Source organism: Sceloporus occidentalis, unplaced genomic scaffold (assembly GCF_023333645.1).
Source record: "Sceloporus occidentalis isolate IW3139 unplaced genomic scaffold, rSceOcc1.0.p SCAF_5, whole genome shotgun sequence".
In the NCBI taxonomy this organism is placed as follows: Eukaryota; Metazoa; Chordata; class Lepidosauria; order Squamata; family Phrynosomatidae; genus Sceloporus; species Sceloporus occidentalis.
In genome coordinates this window covers 181,688,206-181,702,674 of record NW_028316985.1, presented here as the reverse complement: position 1 = coordinate 181,702,674, position 14,469 = coordinate 181,688,206, and the positions used below count along the sequence as shown (strand labels likewise).

At 40.5% G+C, this 14,469-nt stretch overlaps 1 protein-coding gene across 7 annotated transcripts in view; it reads left to right on the top strand.

The window, feature by feature from the left end:
• Positions 1-14,241, top strand: part of LOC149313245 (catenin alpha-2) — a 609,699-nt gene extending 595,458 nt beyond the window's left edge. For all 7 annotated transcript variants that reach the window (XM_089526338.1, XM_089526340.1, XM_089526339.1 and 4 more), the window contains one exon: positions 12,618-14,241. In XM_089526338.1, coding sequence (XP_089382464.1) covers positions 12,618-12,905 — 288 coding nt within the window. In that variant the 3' untranslated portion in view covers positions 12,906-14,241. The remainder of the gene's footprint in view (positions 1-12,617) is intronic.
• Positions 14,242-14,469: the final 228 nt, after the last annotated feature.

The window sequence follows — 14,469 nt, the reverse complement described above, 5'->3', positions numbered from 1 at the left end:
TATGAAGACTATTGGGCATTAACAGTGGTGATCCTGAAATGTAAAGATATATCCTTGAATTCAAAATTTAGGATTGCCCATGCCATTGTATTTCCCATTTCTGCAAATAGTTGTGAAAAGTGGATGGTGAAGAAAGGGAATAGAAAGAAAATCAACTCATTTTAAATGTGGTGCTAGAAAAGTGTTCTACAGATACCATGCACTGCTAAAAAGATCACTAAATGGTTCCTAGAGCAAATCAAGCCTGAACTCTCCCTAGAAGTCAAGCTGACTACACTGAGACTGTTATACTTTGGCCATATCTTGAGAAGGCATAACTTACTAGAAAAGACACATAGATAAGGTAGTAGGCAATAGAAAAAGAGGAAGACTGCATTTGAAGTTGATAGACTCAGTCAAGAAAGCCATAACCCTGAGTCAGTAAGACCTGAACAGGGCTGTTGATGATAGGGTGACTAAGTTGGAGGTCCCTCATTCATGGAACTAGAAACAATGCAATGACATCAGTTTAACTGACATACTATATAATCCTAGGATTTGTGAGGCACTTGCACTCTTTGGCAGAGAATGCAAGACCTTGTAAAACCACAAATCCTAGGATTCCATGGAATGGATCTACAGCACTTAAAGTGGTGTCAGACTGCCTCATTTCTACATTGTAGTTCCACCCCCAACAGATCCTTGCAACCAGAATAAGCTAATAAAATGTTTATTTTTGCATAAGCATACACTGAACAAGGTTTCAGTGGCTGAAGTTTAAAACACCCACACATTTAAAAGTGAAGTTGAAATGCCTCCCCGGTCTACTTATTTTGTTGATCGTGTTTAATGTATGATACAAGTGCTGTGAATACATTAGGCTTAGCAATTCGTTCCAAAGGAGCATGCTTTGAACTACTTAATCCTTACCTCAACCTCTTTTTTTAAAAGAAAAAATTACACTACAACATATTTTGATTTTTAAGAGAGATGGATGCAGGGGCTCATGCTTTAGAATGTCTTGTTTTGGAGAGAAGCTTTGTACTATACGTGTAATAAGCAAATCATTTATCCAAGTAAATCCATACATCTCTATGTGAACCAGAAATGGCTGAAAACCTATTATACCTTAGCAGGTATCTTGATTTTAATGCTTAAGCCTGTGCACATCACCATGCCAATGTGATTATGTGGCTGTGATTAGAATTTTATGTTACCTTCTCTTTTCTGCTTACCGAAATTTGGAATGAGACATTTCTATACACTTCATCTTCTAGGCCTTTATTAAGTGTGAGGTTTTTGTTTTGTTTTGTCCAAGTCCCATTATAAAATACTTGTAAAATAAGTAGCAAAATGGTTTCTTGGGAGCATGAACAGGGGGCACAGGTCTCTCTTTTAAACAACATATCATTACATTCACTTGCACTTTAGACATTATAGTGTTCCTCTATTATTTATTAATTTAATATGTTAGCTTTCTCCTTTGAAAGTACCCAAGGGAGCTCACATCAAGTTAAAGACAAAGTGTACTAAAACCTAATCAATATAAACGTTTTGAAAAATAATCTGTTCTGTTAAAAACACTAAATTTCAATGGTTAAAAACACCTTAAACCATAGTAAAAAGATAAAAACATAATAAACCCTATTAAAAAGATATGGTGACATGTAAGCTAAACATTGTCCTAAATAAAAGAGACTGCCTGCTTGCAGAAAGAGAATAAACGGAGTCACCTAAACCTCTCATGGGAGGAAACAGGAGCAGGAATTATTGATGCTTTGTGCTTCCTGGCCACTACCCTCTTCCAAAATACAATATGCACTATGCACTTATTGAGGAAGGTGTATTTCCTAACATACAAATTAGTATGGTCTACTGAGGTGGAAATCCATAGAAACAGCCTTTGCTGTTTTGTCAAAAATTAAACCTCATTTACTTTGCTGATCCCAGAAAATGAGGCATAAAGAGAGAGGCAATGGCTCGTCACCAAATATACATTGAAGAAAACATGTGGGCTTTCAAGTCGCATGCATCTACTCTGTAGGTTTTGCATTTTTAAAGAATATGGCTGCAATACAATATCACAGCCTACATTGCATAACTTTACACATACCTAGCTACAAAACCCACCCACTAAACTGTGAAGATGAATATTAGGGCACTGGCAAAAGTGTCTCAATGTGCACTGGGCATTTCCGAAGCACAACCGTGCCCAATGCACAATGCTCACTTTTCTGGATCTCCTGCATAGCACCAACACAGTAGTCCCTTGCTGAATATGGATGATGCAAAACATCTCAGTTCTGTTTGCTGAAGACGTAAGCCCACTTAGATAGACATAAGTTCAATATTGAATTCCAGCCGGCAGGCTTTAAAATTACATATCTCATGCTGTTGCAGTGGAAAAAATAATGCTGCCTCCCTTCTTCCATAGTTGCTGACATCCTGCCTACAGTGAAAATCTTGATGTCTTTTATTCCTGACAGCTGGCTCTCTTCTGGAATCTTTCCCATTGAACAGCAAACAAAGGAACCAGCATTTGTCAGTGTCCATTCTGCCTTCTCTTCCACCTTGCAGATTTGGTGACAGATGCATGGAAGAAAAGACAGAACTTTAGAATTTCTATCAGGCTGGAAAGTGGCCAACCATAATAGGAAGAGTTGGACAACACTGCTGCCTCTCTGCTCGCATTGCACATTTCCATCTCAAAGTGCTGGAATGTTGGCTGTCGTTTCAGAAGGTTCGGGGAATAAATGCTGACAACCTGGGACATGGGCCAGTTACATAATAACAACATTTGGATGTGGCTGCTTCCAGATTTTGTCTGGAGTCAGATTATCACTAATGGATTGCTTCTAATGTGCACAGATTTGATCTTTTGACACACACTCCAGTGGTGGCAAATTCCATCTCTCTGTTCTTTTGTATGGTAAAAACATAGTAGGCAGTACCTGGCAAAGGTATAGGGATAGGATTCATCATCAGTCTGTTTCAATGCTGATGAAAATTGGCAAAGCTCATTGGAAATCCATATGGTTGATAGGCCTGCTAAAAACATATCTTCACCCAAGTTGGATGCTACACATGAGCATGACCTGATTAAAGCTGCATCAGAATGCATTGTGCAGTATCAAGTCTAAATCTTATCTCTGAAACTATATAAAGCATGTAAGTGTGTGAGAGAGGGAGAGAGAGTCTGTATGCCACTTAGTGAGAAACATAAGCAGCAAGTTGATGCTGCATTTGTGGACTGACATCTTGTTAGTTGCATAAGCAAGCATAAGTCCACCTTAGAATCCTTGAGTTGGAAGAGACCCCAAGGGCCGTACAGTCCAAACCTCTGCCATACAGAAATATACAATCAAAGCACTCCCGACAGATGGCCATCCAGCCTCTGTTTAAAAACCTCCAAAAGAGACTCCACCACACTCTGAGGCATCTATTATTGCCAGTATGTTCTTCCTCATCTTTAGGTGGAATATCTTTTCCTATAGCTTGACTCCATTGGTCCATGACTTAGTCGCTGAAGCAGCAGAAAACAAGCTTGCTCCATTCTCAATATGATATCCCTTAATATGTTTAAACATGGCTATCACATCACCCCCTAGCAGTCTCTTCTCCAGGCTAAATATACCCAGCTCCCTAAATCACTCCTCATAGTTTCCAGACCTTTCACCATTTGGGTCATAGAATCATAGAGTTGGAAGAGACCATAAGGGCCATCCAGTACAACTCCCTGCCATGCAGAAACACAGAATCAAAGCACCCTGGCCTCTGTTTAAAATCTTCCAAAGGAGGAGACTCCATCGCACTCCTAGGGAGTGAGTTCCCCTGTTGTACAGCATTTGCTGTTAGTAAGTTCTTCCTAATGTAGAGGTGGAATCTATTGAGGTGGTCCCCCTCCTCTGGATATGTTCCAGCTTGTCACTATCCGCCTTCCATTGTGGTGCCCTGAATTAGACACAGGATTCCAGGTGAGGTCTGACCAAAGCAGAATAGAATAGTATTGTTACTCCCCTTAGTCAGGACACTACACACCTATTGATGCAGCCTAGGAACATATTGGCTTTTCAGCTGCTGCTTTTTTAGCTGTTGACTTACGTTCAGTTTTTATATATGCATTTGGGGGGTCATTACAGAGGTTGGTATTCTTTTCTGCTCTCCAAAACAGCCAAAGCCAAGCTACCAGCTCACTATTGTGTTGTGATTTACCCTCCCCACTGTCATTCCTTTGCTGGTGAAGAGCAGAGGGAATCAGAGGAGTATCTGATTATGTCCCCATAGCCAGATGCAGAGCAAGGATGTTGTCAATGGAACTTGATAAAAGGTGTAATCTGTTTGTTTCTGGCTATGAGATAAAGACAGACCTTTCTTCAACTCTCCTGCTCTCCACCTGCCACTGAATATCTATGGTTGGGCTAATGCCATATAATAGAGGAGGTGGGGTTGACAGGGTAGGTGCAACATATGGAGTGTGACTTGCTGGACATCATCCAGTGAGTTTTTGTGACTGAGGAGGGATATGAACCCTGATCTCCCAGAGTTTAACGATGCATTTGCATTGTTGACATAATGCAGTTTGACATCATTTTAACTGTGGTGCCTCCATCCTACAGAAATCCTGGGATTTGTAGTTTTGTGAGGCACCAGCACTCTTTGGGAGGAAGGCTATAGACCTTGTAAAGCTACACATCTTGGGGTTCCAAAGGATGGAGCTACAGCACTTAAAGTGATGTTGAACTGGATTATTTCTACACTGTAGATGCACCCCTACCCCAACACTGAAAGCATTACACCGTCATGGCTCTCTTTAAAAAACTTATTCAGAGGAGATTTATCATTATCATTATCTTTTCTTTTTTCTTTTCTTTTCTTTTGTAGCTGAGAGATTTCTTTGGAGAAAATTTTCTGTTGCCTTCCTCTTAGGTTAAGAGAGTGGGATTTGCCTAGGATCACCCAGTGGGTTTCCCTGGCTGAGCAGAGATTTGGCCTCACCGATTCCAACAGTCAAATCACAACCACCAAAGTGTCACTGTAAAGAGATTTATTCAGAGGATGTTTGCCATTGCCTTCCTCGAGAGAGTATAACATGTCCTAGGAAGCTTGCATGGCTGAGCAGAGTGGATTCCTAGTCCATTGCTCAAACCACTACACATAAATGGCTGTTGTATACTGTATTAATATTTCTTGGGATTTTTTTTGTCCTGACTTTTAAAAAAAATGTAATAAAAATAACAAACAATAGTGGCATATGGCATGTCCCTGGAATTTGGAGCAACTGTCTAAAGTTGACAATGCTATCAAATACCCCTTTTTATCAGTCTGCTTCCTTATGATTTCAGAAACAAATTGTGATTTGGGGAGAGAGACTGAGTTGTCCCATCCTAATTTATGAAAGTTGAGCAGCCAGGAATCAAGTTGTGCTAGCTGTGTTGATTCTTGTGTTCAACACTGAAGCCATATCTAATGTATATACTGTCAAAATCTTTAAGTTCGCTTTTTTCCCATTTCTGTATAGTTTGAAAAGAAAGAATATTTCAGCGCTATTATATAGATTTGCACCACGATGCTTTAAGTATACGGATTTATGTATCAGCCATTCTGATTTAAAATGAATATAATTAGAACTACCTGTTAGGAGGAATTATTATATATTGCAGACTTAGGTGGAACAATATCTATTACTTCTTCAAGGACTCTGTCTTCCGTTAGATAATTCACAGACTGAACTGAAATTTTAAGGCGTCTTTAATTATCTTTTATGATTGCATTTGTGCGTCGTTTGTTTCCACCAGTTATCATAAATTAAATATCTACTTATATTAAAAAGAGAGTTCCATGCATGCAAAATGAGATGTGATTTCATTTTTAAATTTTATTGTTTAAAAATTGCATTGGCTAAAGCAATTAAATGATTCCGTAGAAGAAATGTATCTGTCTGAATGCAAATGGGTGCATTGTATGAGCTTGCTTAGGAACACCCTGTATATTCTTGGACTGATCTTGATATTTTCCATTTATTTCCTTCTTTTGCACAGCAAAGCTAATTGCCAAGCAATTTTAAAACATCAATCTCTGGTTTCTGAGTAGCAAACATTTCTGGTACACAGCTGTCTATAGCCCTTAGTATTTTGTTGCATGTTATCCAGAGAAAGGGAGCATTTGTAGGCCACATTGAAATTCAGAATTTGTTAAATATACAAGTAATTTTGTGTAGGAGTCCCAGTGGTTTTCTTACTAATAATTGAAAAAATGCAAATGAGTGCAACTAATCTGTGGTTTGGCCTGTATACTATCCAGCTATCTACCTTAATGAATTAAAAGTGCATCACGTCCAGATAAGTAAATTATTTTAAATGGGATAAAGTTTTAAAAGGGGAGGGGAGATGGATTCATTTCTCCCCCTTTCTCAGCTTAAAACCTTTGCGTGCCTTTGAGACATGGCTATATTCCAAAATAAGTAAATTCATTTTTGCCTCATTACAATAAGCCCTTTATATATCTTTCTTCCAGTACATTGCACTGGCAGGAGCTAGGTCTGAATATGCAAGAGAAGGAAATAGGGGATGAGATGGTGGAGTCACAAAGTGTAAAAAGTACTTGTACCATGGCAGTCTTCAGAAGATTGAAGGATGCCATTTTTGGATGTCTGCAATTCCCTGCAAGCAGAAAATTAGCACAGCAGGAGACAGGATGAATTTGTAAATTTTTGTTTTCTTGTGCAGTTTGCTTTTGTTTTCTACTTGGAGGTACCATTCAAACATAGTAGCATACAGTCTGAGTAATCCAACTTGGGTGTGTGGACTCAGGAAGTTCCTCTTTTGAATTGTTTTTCTAACTCACAAGGTGGCTCTAGGCAAATTGCTATTAGAATGGACAAAGTTCCCAATAGCATGTCAATGGTATAACAATAGTGGTCTACTATATAAAGCTGTTTTAAAGAGGTGGTGTAAAGGGATCTTGTAGCACTTTTTGGTCAGACTAACTGAGGATCTGTACAGATGAGGAGAAAGAGGCGACCTCCCCCGGATTGTTGCCACAGCGATTGCACACCGTGGCAACAATACACCCAGAAAAAGAAGCCGCAAAACGTGGCTCCTTTCTCCGCTGCTGCCAAGGTGCCATAAGTGCCCTGACATGGCGCTGTGCTGTCCCTTGTGTGCCGTACCATTTAGATGTGGCGCATGAGGCATGTCATCATGGCATGCTGTGTGTGAATGGCGGCATTCCAAAATGGCACCCGTGGTGCACGGTGGGGCTTGAGAGTGTGCGGACGCTCCACTCTCCCGAGCCCTACTTTCAACCCCAGGCCGGTGCAAATCACCAGTCTGTACTGGGCCTGAGTGAAAGACATTGTAGTATAAGCTTTTATAGATTTGATTTACTTCCTCAGATGTACAGAGTGAACTGTTGTCCAGGAAGGACTTTATAATCAGAGTTGCCCTAGAAATGCAAAACTTGTGGGTATGGTGATGAGGTGACAAGTTCAGGTTTAAGCCATTTAGGGACAAAGGCAGGAGAGAAGATGTTGCCTAAGGTCAGGGTGGGTGGATGACCATATAAGTGATAGAGGAAGTTTTGGAGTGTGTGTGTGTGCGTGTGTGTGCGTGCACAGGCTAGGAACCAGAAAGGAGATGTGAGAAGCTGGCTAAGAAGTGATACAATATCTGTGAACCACCTAAGAGTGTTCAAGGAGCTGTATTCTGTGATGCTCCACCCCTGCTTTTTTGGTGGCTGTTTTGCTAAGGCAGGAAAAAAGGCAAAGAGAGACATGATGGAGACATATCAAAGTATGCATTCTTTGAAGCCAGAAGATAAGGAGGATACCAGGAGCTAGAAGTTATATTTCAGAAGAAGAAACTGGTAAAATGACCTCTGAATATTCCTTGCCTAAGAACATCCTATAAAATTCATGGAGTTGCCATAAATCTACAGGCAATTGGAGACATCTGTACACACACAAGTGTTTGGATCAGGGGCAGATGGCTATTCTCTTGCCCTCACACTGGATTACAACCTCCCACATCTAATATCTGACAAACCCCAGAAAGGGCAGCTGCTGCTTCTCCTTGCTAGAGAGAAACTGGAGAGGAAAAACAGACCATGAAGATCCATCTGCTCTTGGATCCTGGGGGAAGGAATAGACAGGTGTGTACTCCATTAGAGAGTTCATTCACATTTATCTTTTGCCCTGTTTTGATCTGAGGCAGCTGCTTCTCTTTGGTCTGAATTGCCTCCCTCTCCCCTCCTTCCACACTGGTAAGCCACAGCAGCAAGAGCCCCTTCCAAGTCATGCCAGGTGCTAGATGTGGGCTGATCAAAAATGTGCATGCAGTGCATGCAGCATCTTGGCCAGAGTGGAATGCTTGAGGATTTGGTTTCATTTGCATTCCAAACGTCCTCCAAAACTCTACAAGAGCAGTGAGCTAAAGGAAGGCAAGGGAGCAGGGGGCTCAATATCTATCCTTGGGAAGCCCACGGAGACCACCAGAAATTTATAAAAGGTGATGAAGAAAAGGAGGCAATGTAATAAGAAAGGATGGTGACAAACACCTGTCAGAAATAAGGTTGTTAAGAATATTCCTCAGATGTCCTTTGAATCCCAGTTTTGGCAGAAACGTGGGAGAAGGAGAGGCAAGAGGGAGGGAGGGAAAGGAAGGGAGAAAAATTACTTTCCCCATAATTTTTGAACCATTTACTGCTTCAGTATTACCTCAACAATGGCTGTTTTGGTTGCTTGGAGCAATTTGATAGTCCCTCTGAAGAATGGTTAAAGTCACAGGTCTCCTTGCTCGCTCCCCACTCTGACATTTGATGCTTGTTGCAAAGGAGCTGTTCAGCAACCTACAATGCTTGATGGCAGATCTCGGCGGTAATTTAAAATATCCTAATTTAATAGAGTATGATCGGCTGTTTGCCAACAAACATGCAAGTTGTGCCGTAAATCATGCAGCAGAATGGTACAAGACCATTACGCTTGACGATATATCACAGCTCTTTTTTTGAGCTGGCATGTTGTTGCCATTATAATGTTACTATCCATCTTAAAACTTGTTTTTCTTTCGAAAGGCAAAGATGGAAAATAAGTGCCTGTTTGTGTGGGAAGGTGGAAATGTTCTTGAATCTGGAGATTGAAAATTAATTACCACTTTGAGAGATGTGCAATGATGAATCATTTGAACCAATTAACTGAAGTCCTGATAATTGTTGGTACTGTATGTGCATGGGAACATCACCTTACTAAGCTGTTGAATCTGATGAACCATGGACCAAATTTGTGCCTGGATGTTTGGTATGAGCTGCTCTAAGCTTTCCAGGGAGACAGATCTGTTTCCATATCTGAAGAAATCCTGAGCAGGGTATCCTCTAGTAGAAATCATCTAAAATCAGTCATCTAAAATCAGTGGAGCTTTGGTGAGCTTACTAGTTATCGTCACTAACACCACTGCTAAAGAGCCACCATTTCAGTTCACCAGAATTCTCTCTAGAGAATCAGTTGTGTCAAGGGATGTTGTGAGAAATTAAAGTGACAGTACCTTAGATTGCTGATCAGGACAGTTGTCAGTGGTTCTCACCTTCCAAGGAGACTGCAGTTCTAAGTCTGGATATGACTGGTATGACTGATAGTTGATCTGTGCCATGCAGAAGAATCTTTGCTGTAATCTCATGTGGATCAGGGTACCACCTGTATCTTGTGTTGTGTACAGTGTGACACAACCTGAAATAGGAGCAATGATCTGAGGAGAGATCAAATATGCTGAACTAGACTGTTGGGTCATCTACTCCAAAAAGTATTGACTCAGACTCATCCTTTATAACACAAGCCTTCCTATGGAATTTGATCAGCAGGATGTTCAGAAGAGTCAAAATGACTTCTTCAGCACAGTGCATAATTAATGTGTAGACTGTGTTAACACAAAAGATCACTACTTTATATAAGGCAACATGATGCATTGTCTTGGCAGAATGTAAAGCTTCACCAAGTGTATGTCTGCCTCTTTCCAACTCCATACATGTGCAAACTACTGTTCTACTTTGGCACCCTATCATAGTCATTAAGTAGCTGGAGGAGGAAGGGTCAACCAGACAATGTCCATCTGCATTTCTGCAGCCAGATACACCAAAAAATATTTTCATTCTGGTTCTCTGGAGATCCAGGAATATGACAGGTTTTTTTAGTCCATCCAGCTACAGAAATACAGCCAGTGGTTGTCTAGTCACTTCCAGCCTCCACTAGTCACTAAGAGCCCATACAGACAGACCAAAATAAAGCTGCTTTGGGTCACTTTGGAGGTATGCTGTTTAAATGATGCATGTGTCCTAAGAGGCCAGAAGCCGTGCCAAAGCCACTCTCCTGTCCCAAGGACTGGAGCGCAGCTTTGGTGCAGCTTCTGACCTCTTAACATGTGTGTGTCATTTAAACAGCATGCCTACAAAGTGACCCAAAGGAGTTTTATTTTGGCCTGTGTGTACATTTGGCCTGTCTGTTTGGCCCTAAGTTCCTATGGAGGCACACTGTAACAGAACATCACATTGCATGTTCATGGGATCATTGTGCAAAGGCGGTATTGGACTTACACAGTGACTTTAAAAGGCATAATGCCATTGTACATCACCAAAAGTCCTATCATTATGTTTCTAAAAAGTAATATTTATGATAGTGAAATAAAACTCTCTATTCAGTGATAGTATATTTCAGTACTATTGCTGGAAAGAAGAGGGGAGAGAGATGTATTTATGTTCAGACCAGGAGGAATTAGCTTGCAAGTAGGAGAAGGATCAGTGAAGTTAATGTTTCCAAAATAGTTGTTCCTATTAGCACTGAACATCGGTTGGGTAGTGTGTAATCACCCAGATGTTGATGTACTACAGCTCCCAGAATTCATGACCATTGCTTTGCTGACTATGTCTGATGGGAATTACAATTCCAACATTTCTGACAGGCCATGTGGTTCCCACCCCGTTATACTGACAATTATGGTCTTACTATGTCATACTGTTTTTATTGTAAGCCACTGTGATTGTTATTTGTATAGGAAAATGGGATGCAGGTTATAAATAAATGAAAAATAAAGGTAGCTTGTCCAACCAACAAATGAGAAACAAGGGCTCAGTGTGCTTGCCCAGCTGAATTTGAGACAACAGTAGGAATTTACTTAAGCCATCAACACCACCTTGCCAATGTGAAATATGTTTTTATCCATTTGTCCATTTACCATTTGACTCAGTAGGAATTTCAGAATGTCTGGAAATGTCCTATGGAGTCTTGAAAAATCCTGAGCTTGTGGGTCTTTATAAGCTTAGTTTGTCCCACCGAGCCGACTGCCTGTGGTCAGATCAACACAGCAGGATGAGGAAATATTAAACCGTTGCCTTTAATTGGTTTGTTGTCATTGGTTTAATAGTACATTGTGTATGTGTTTGCTTCGCAGGTTGAATAGTTGAGTCTCCTGCAGTCAAAATGGCCAGTATTTGCTTTTGGTTCATAACACCCCACTTCTTTTTCTCGGCGCTTAAACAATGGCTACAACATAGGAACCTGATATTTATTCTGTAAAATATGATTTAGGAATGAATGAATGGATCCTTTTTCCTATCTTTGCATCAACTGATAAGAAGTGGTCCTAATGGCCATTCTGGTCTATTTAATCTGTTTAACCTTTAAACAGGGATATGCAATTTTGGGGGATCGAGGAAAAAATTCTCTCCCTCTAGCCAGCCCAACAGACACCTTCCATTACCGAACATTTCCCCCAATTACCTCTATTTGCACTGAAAGCCTCAAAATGATGACCAGGAGTGATATCACCTTACTTCCTGTTGCCGTTTTGAGAAAGGCTATATCCACACTTCAAAAATAATCCGGTTTGACACTGCTATGGTTCCATTTCCCAGAATTCCATAGCATAGAGCCATGACAGTTAAAGTAGTGGCAAACCAGATTATTTCTGAAGTATGGATGCAGGTTTCTAATGAAAGTAGAGGAATTTGAGGATTCAGGGGGGATTCTGGCTGGTGACAGAGATGTGTTGTTGTTCTTGTCTTACATTTGGGGGGCTTTTGCATAGTTTTCAGTTTTAGCATGTCTAGAAATGTGGTTAATGGTACACAATGCCAATCAAATGGCCCAGCAAGATGCTTTGGGTTGGCACATGTGAAGGGAAATGAGAAAATACCAACTGTTTCCTTAGGCACTTTGCCAGTTGTGTATGTTAAAACTGCATGCAATTGTTTTCATATTCCCAAAACTCCCATGACTTTTAAAACAATGGTGTGGGCAAGCATCTTTAGAATCCCTGTTGATGAGAAGGCTGGGAATTTGCTTTTGGTTTCAGGGACAGTAAGATCAGGTTTTATGGACTGTGAGCACATACACAACCTCTTTTTCCCTCCAGGTTAATAATATTGAAATTATTGATTATGCTACTGATTCATTGAGAAGCTGGGAAATGGCCATTACTTCTGCCAAGTGGATGTACTCCCATATCTACCACAAAGTTCCTTTTATCAATCTGTTTATCTTTGGTAGAGAAGTTATTTATGCACAGTCCCTTCTTCAGCAAGATGTCCAGTCCTCCTTCCTCCCAGCTGATCCTACCATAACTTTTCTATTGCTTTCTTTTTGTTTATTGCTCTAGCTGGATAGTGCCACGTCCCTCATCCAAGCAGCTAAAAACCTGATGAATGCCGTTGTCCTTACTGTAAAAGCTTCATACGTGGCTTCGACCAAATATCAAAAGGTGTACGGCACAGCGGCCGTCAACTCACCTGTTGTGTCATGGAAAATGAAGGCGCCAGAAAAGAAACCATTAGTCAAGAGAGAAAAGCCAGAGGAATATCAGACGAGAGTGAGAAGAGGTTCTCAGAAGAAACACATTTCTCCTGTACAGGCTCTAAGTGAATTTAAAGCGATGGATTCCTTCTAATTCACTAGCCTTCACCGCAAGGGGTTTTCTATTTCCTTCCTTGTTTTTGTATGCGTACCTGCCGACTTATATGTGTCTGGCATGGGGGAACAAAAATAATGAAGCAGTGTCAATTTGCATGCAACCTGAGACTCTATTAAAGTCATTGAGCAATCTACAGTGTCCCTTCCCAAAAGACCCACGATGTTTCTTACATTAAATGGAGGTCTATCTCAACTGATGTCTTTTTCTACAACAGCAAAAAGAATTGGCCCCCTCAGCGTAGTGCTTTAAGACCAGTTGGGGGAAGGGAAGACAGTCAGCTCCAAAGGATGGAAAGCAAATCCTTAATGCATGCAAGAAACATTAGGTTGCCAGGAATATTTATCAGTGGGAAACCTGGAAATTGCAATGGTTTGACCATAACAGCTTGTATTGCTTTTGTTACAGTGCAATCATGTAACTAGCCAATATGCTTGAATGTGTGACCCAGATTGAGACAATTTAACTTTGAGTCATCTTCATTATGCTATGTGAATTTTTTTAAACAAAGATTATGATGCTATAAAAATTTTAACATTTCTTTTAACCCACATTTTCTTCAATTGTTTCTAGTAGTGTTATGACAATGCTTCTGTTTCACCAGTTCCCATTTGACATGAACAAAGGTTTTCCTCTCTCTTAAAATGGTTTCGGGTTTTTTTGCCAACTGAATTTCTTCTGGTGGAATATGAAGCACAACATGGTGGTTGACATTGCCTTTTGTATTATTATTATAATTATATTATTAATATTATTAGATATAGAAGAACTGGTGATGGAATGTGTAGAGACATGGGAACTGACACATGTGAGAATTTAGAGGCAAATATGTAGGTGTAGCTTTGGATTACAAGGTATCTAAATACCGCCGTAACCGCTAACTCTCAATAAACTTATTTAACCTTGGAATTTTCAGAGTGGTTCATGATGTTCAACGGGGTTTTTTCTATATATAAACACACACAACTCAATATGTCGGTCTTTGCTTGCCTGTTCCTGCATGCGAGGACAAATAATTTCAGCAATTTTCTCCCTGCTTGATGAAAATATAATAGTTTATGCAAATGACACAAACATAAATTGAGTTTATGTAGCTTGCATAAATCATGGTGAGATAGTGCATCATCATTATAACTACAATGATGGATTTCCATCATCATAGCTATGACTGATCCCCCCTTCAGTGACAAAACTACATTCATGCATGCTAGCACCCAAGCCAAAAAGTTTCCCAGGCACTGGAGATTGAAGGTCTGGGAAATGACATCTACAGTGCACTCCGGGTCATGGGACATCTTGAGAGCAGGCAGCTGGAGAGGCTTCTTGGAGTCCTACTAAATCTGCTTGTCTCAAGGCATACTGTGACCTGAATCATGCTGCAGACTTTGACGGGCCAAAATAAAGCTGCTTCGGGTCACTTTGGAGGTATGTTGTTTAAATGATGCATGCGTCCTAAGAGTCTGGAAGCCACAGCAAAGCCACACTCTAGTCCTTAGGATTGGAGTGTGACTTTGGCCTGGCTTCCAGGCTCTTCCGACGCATG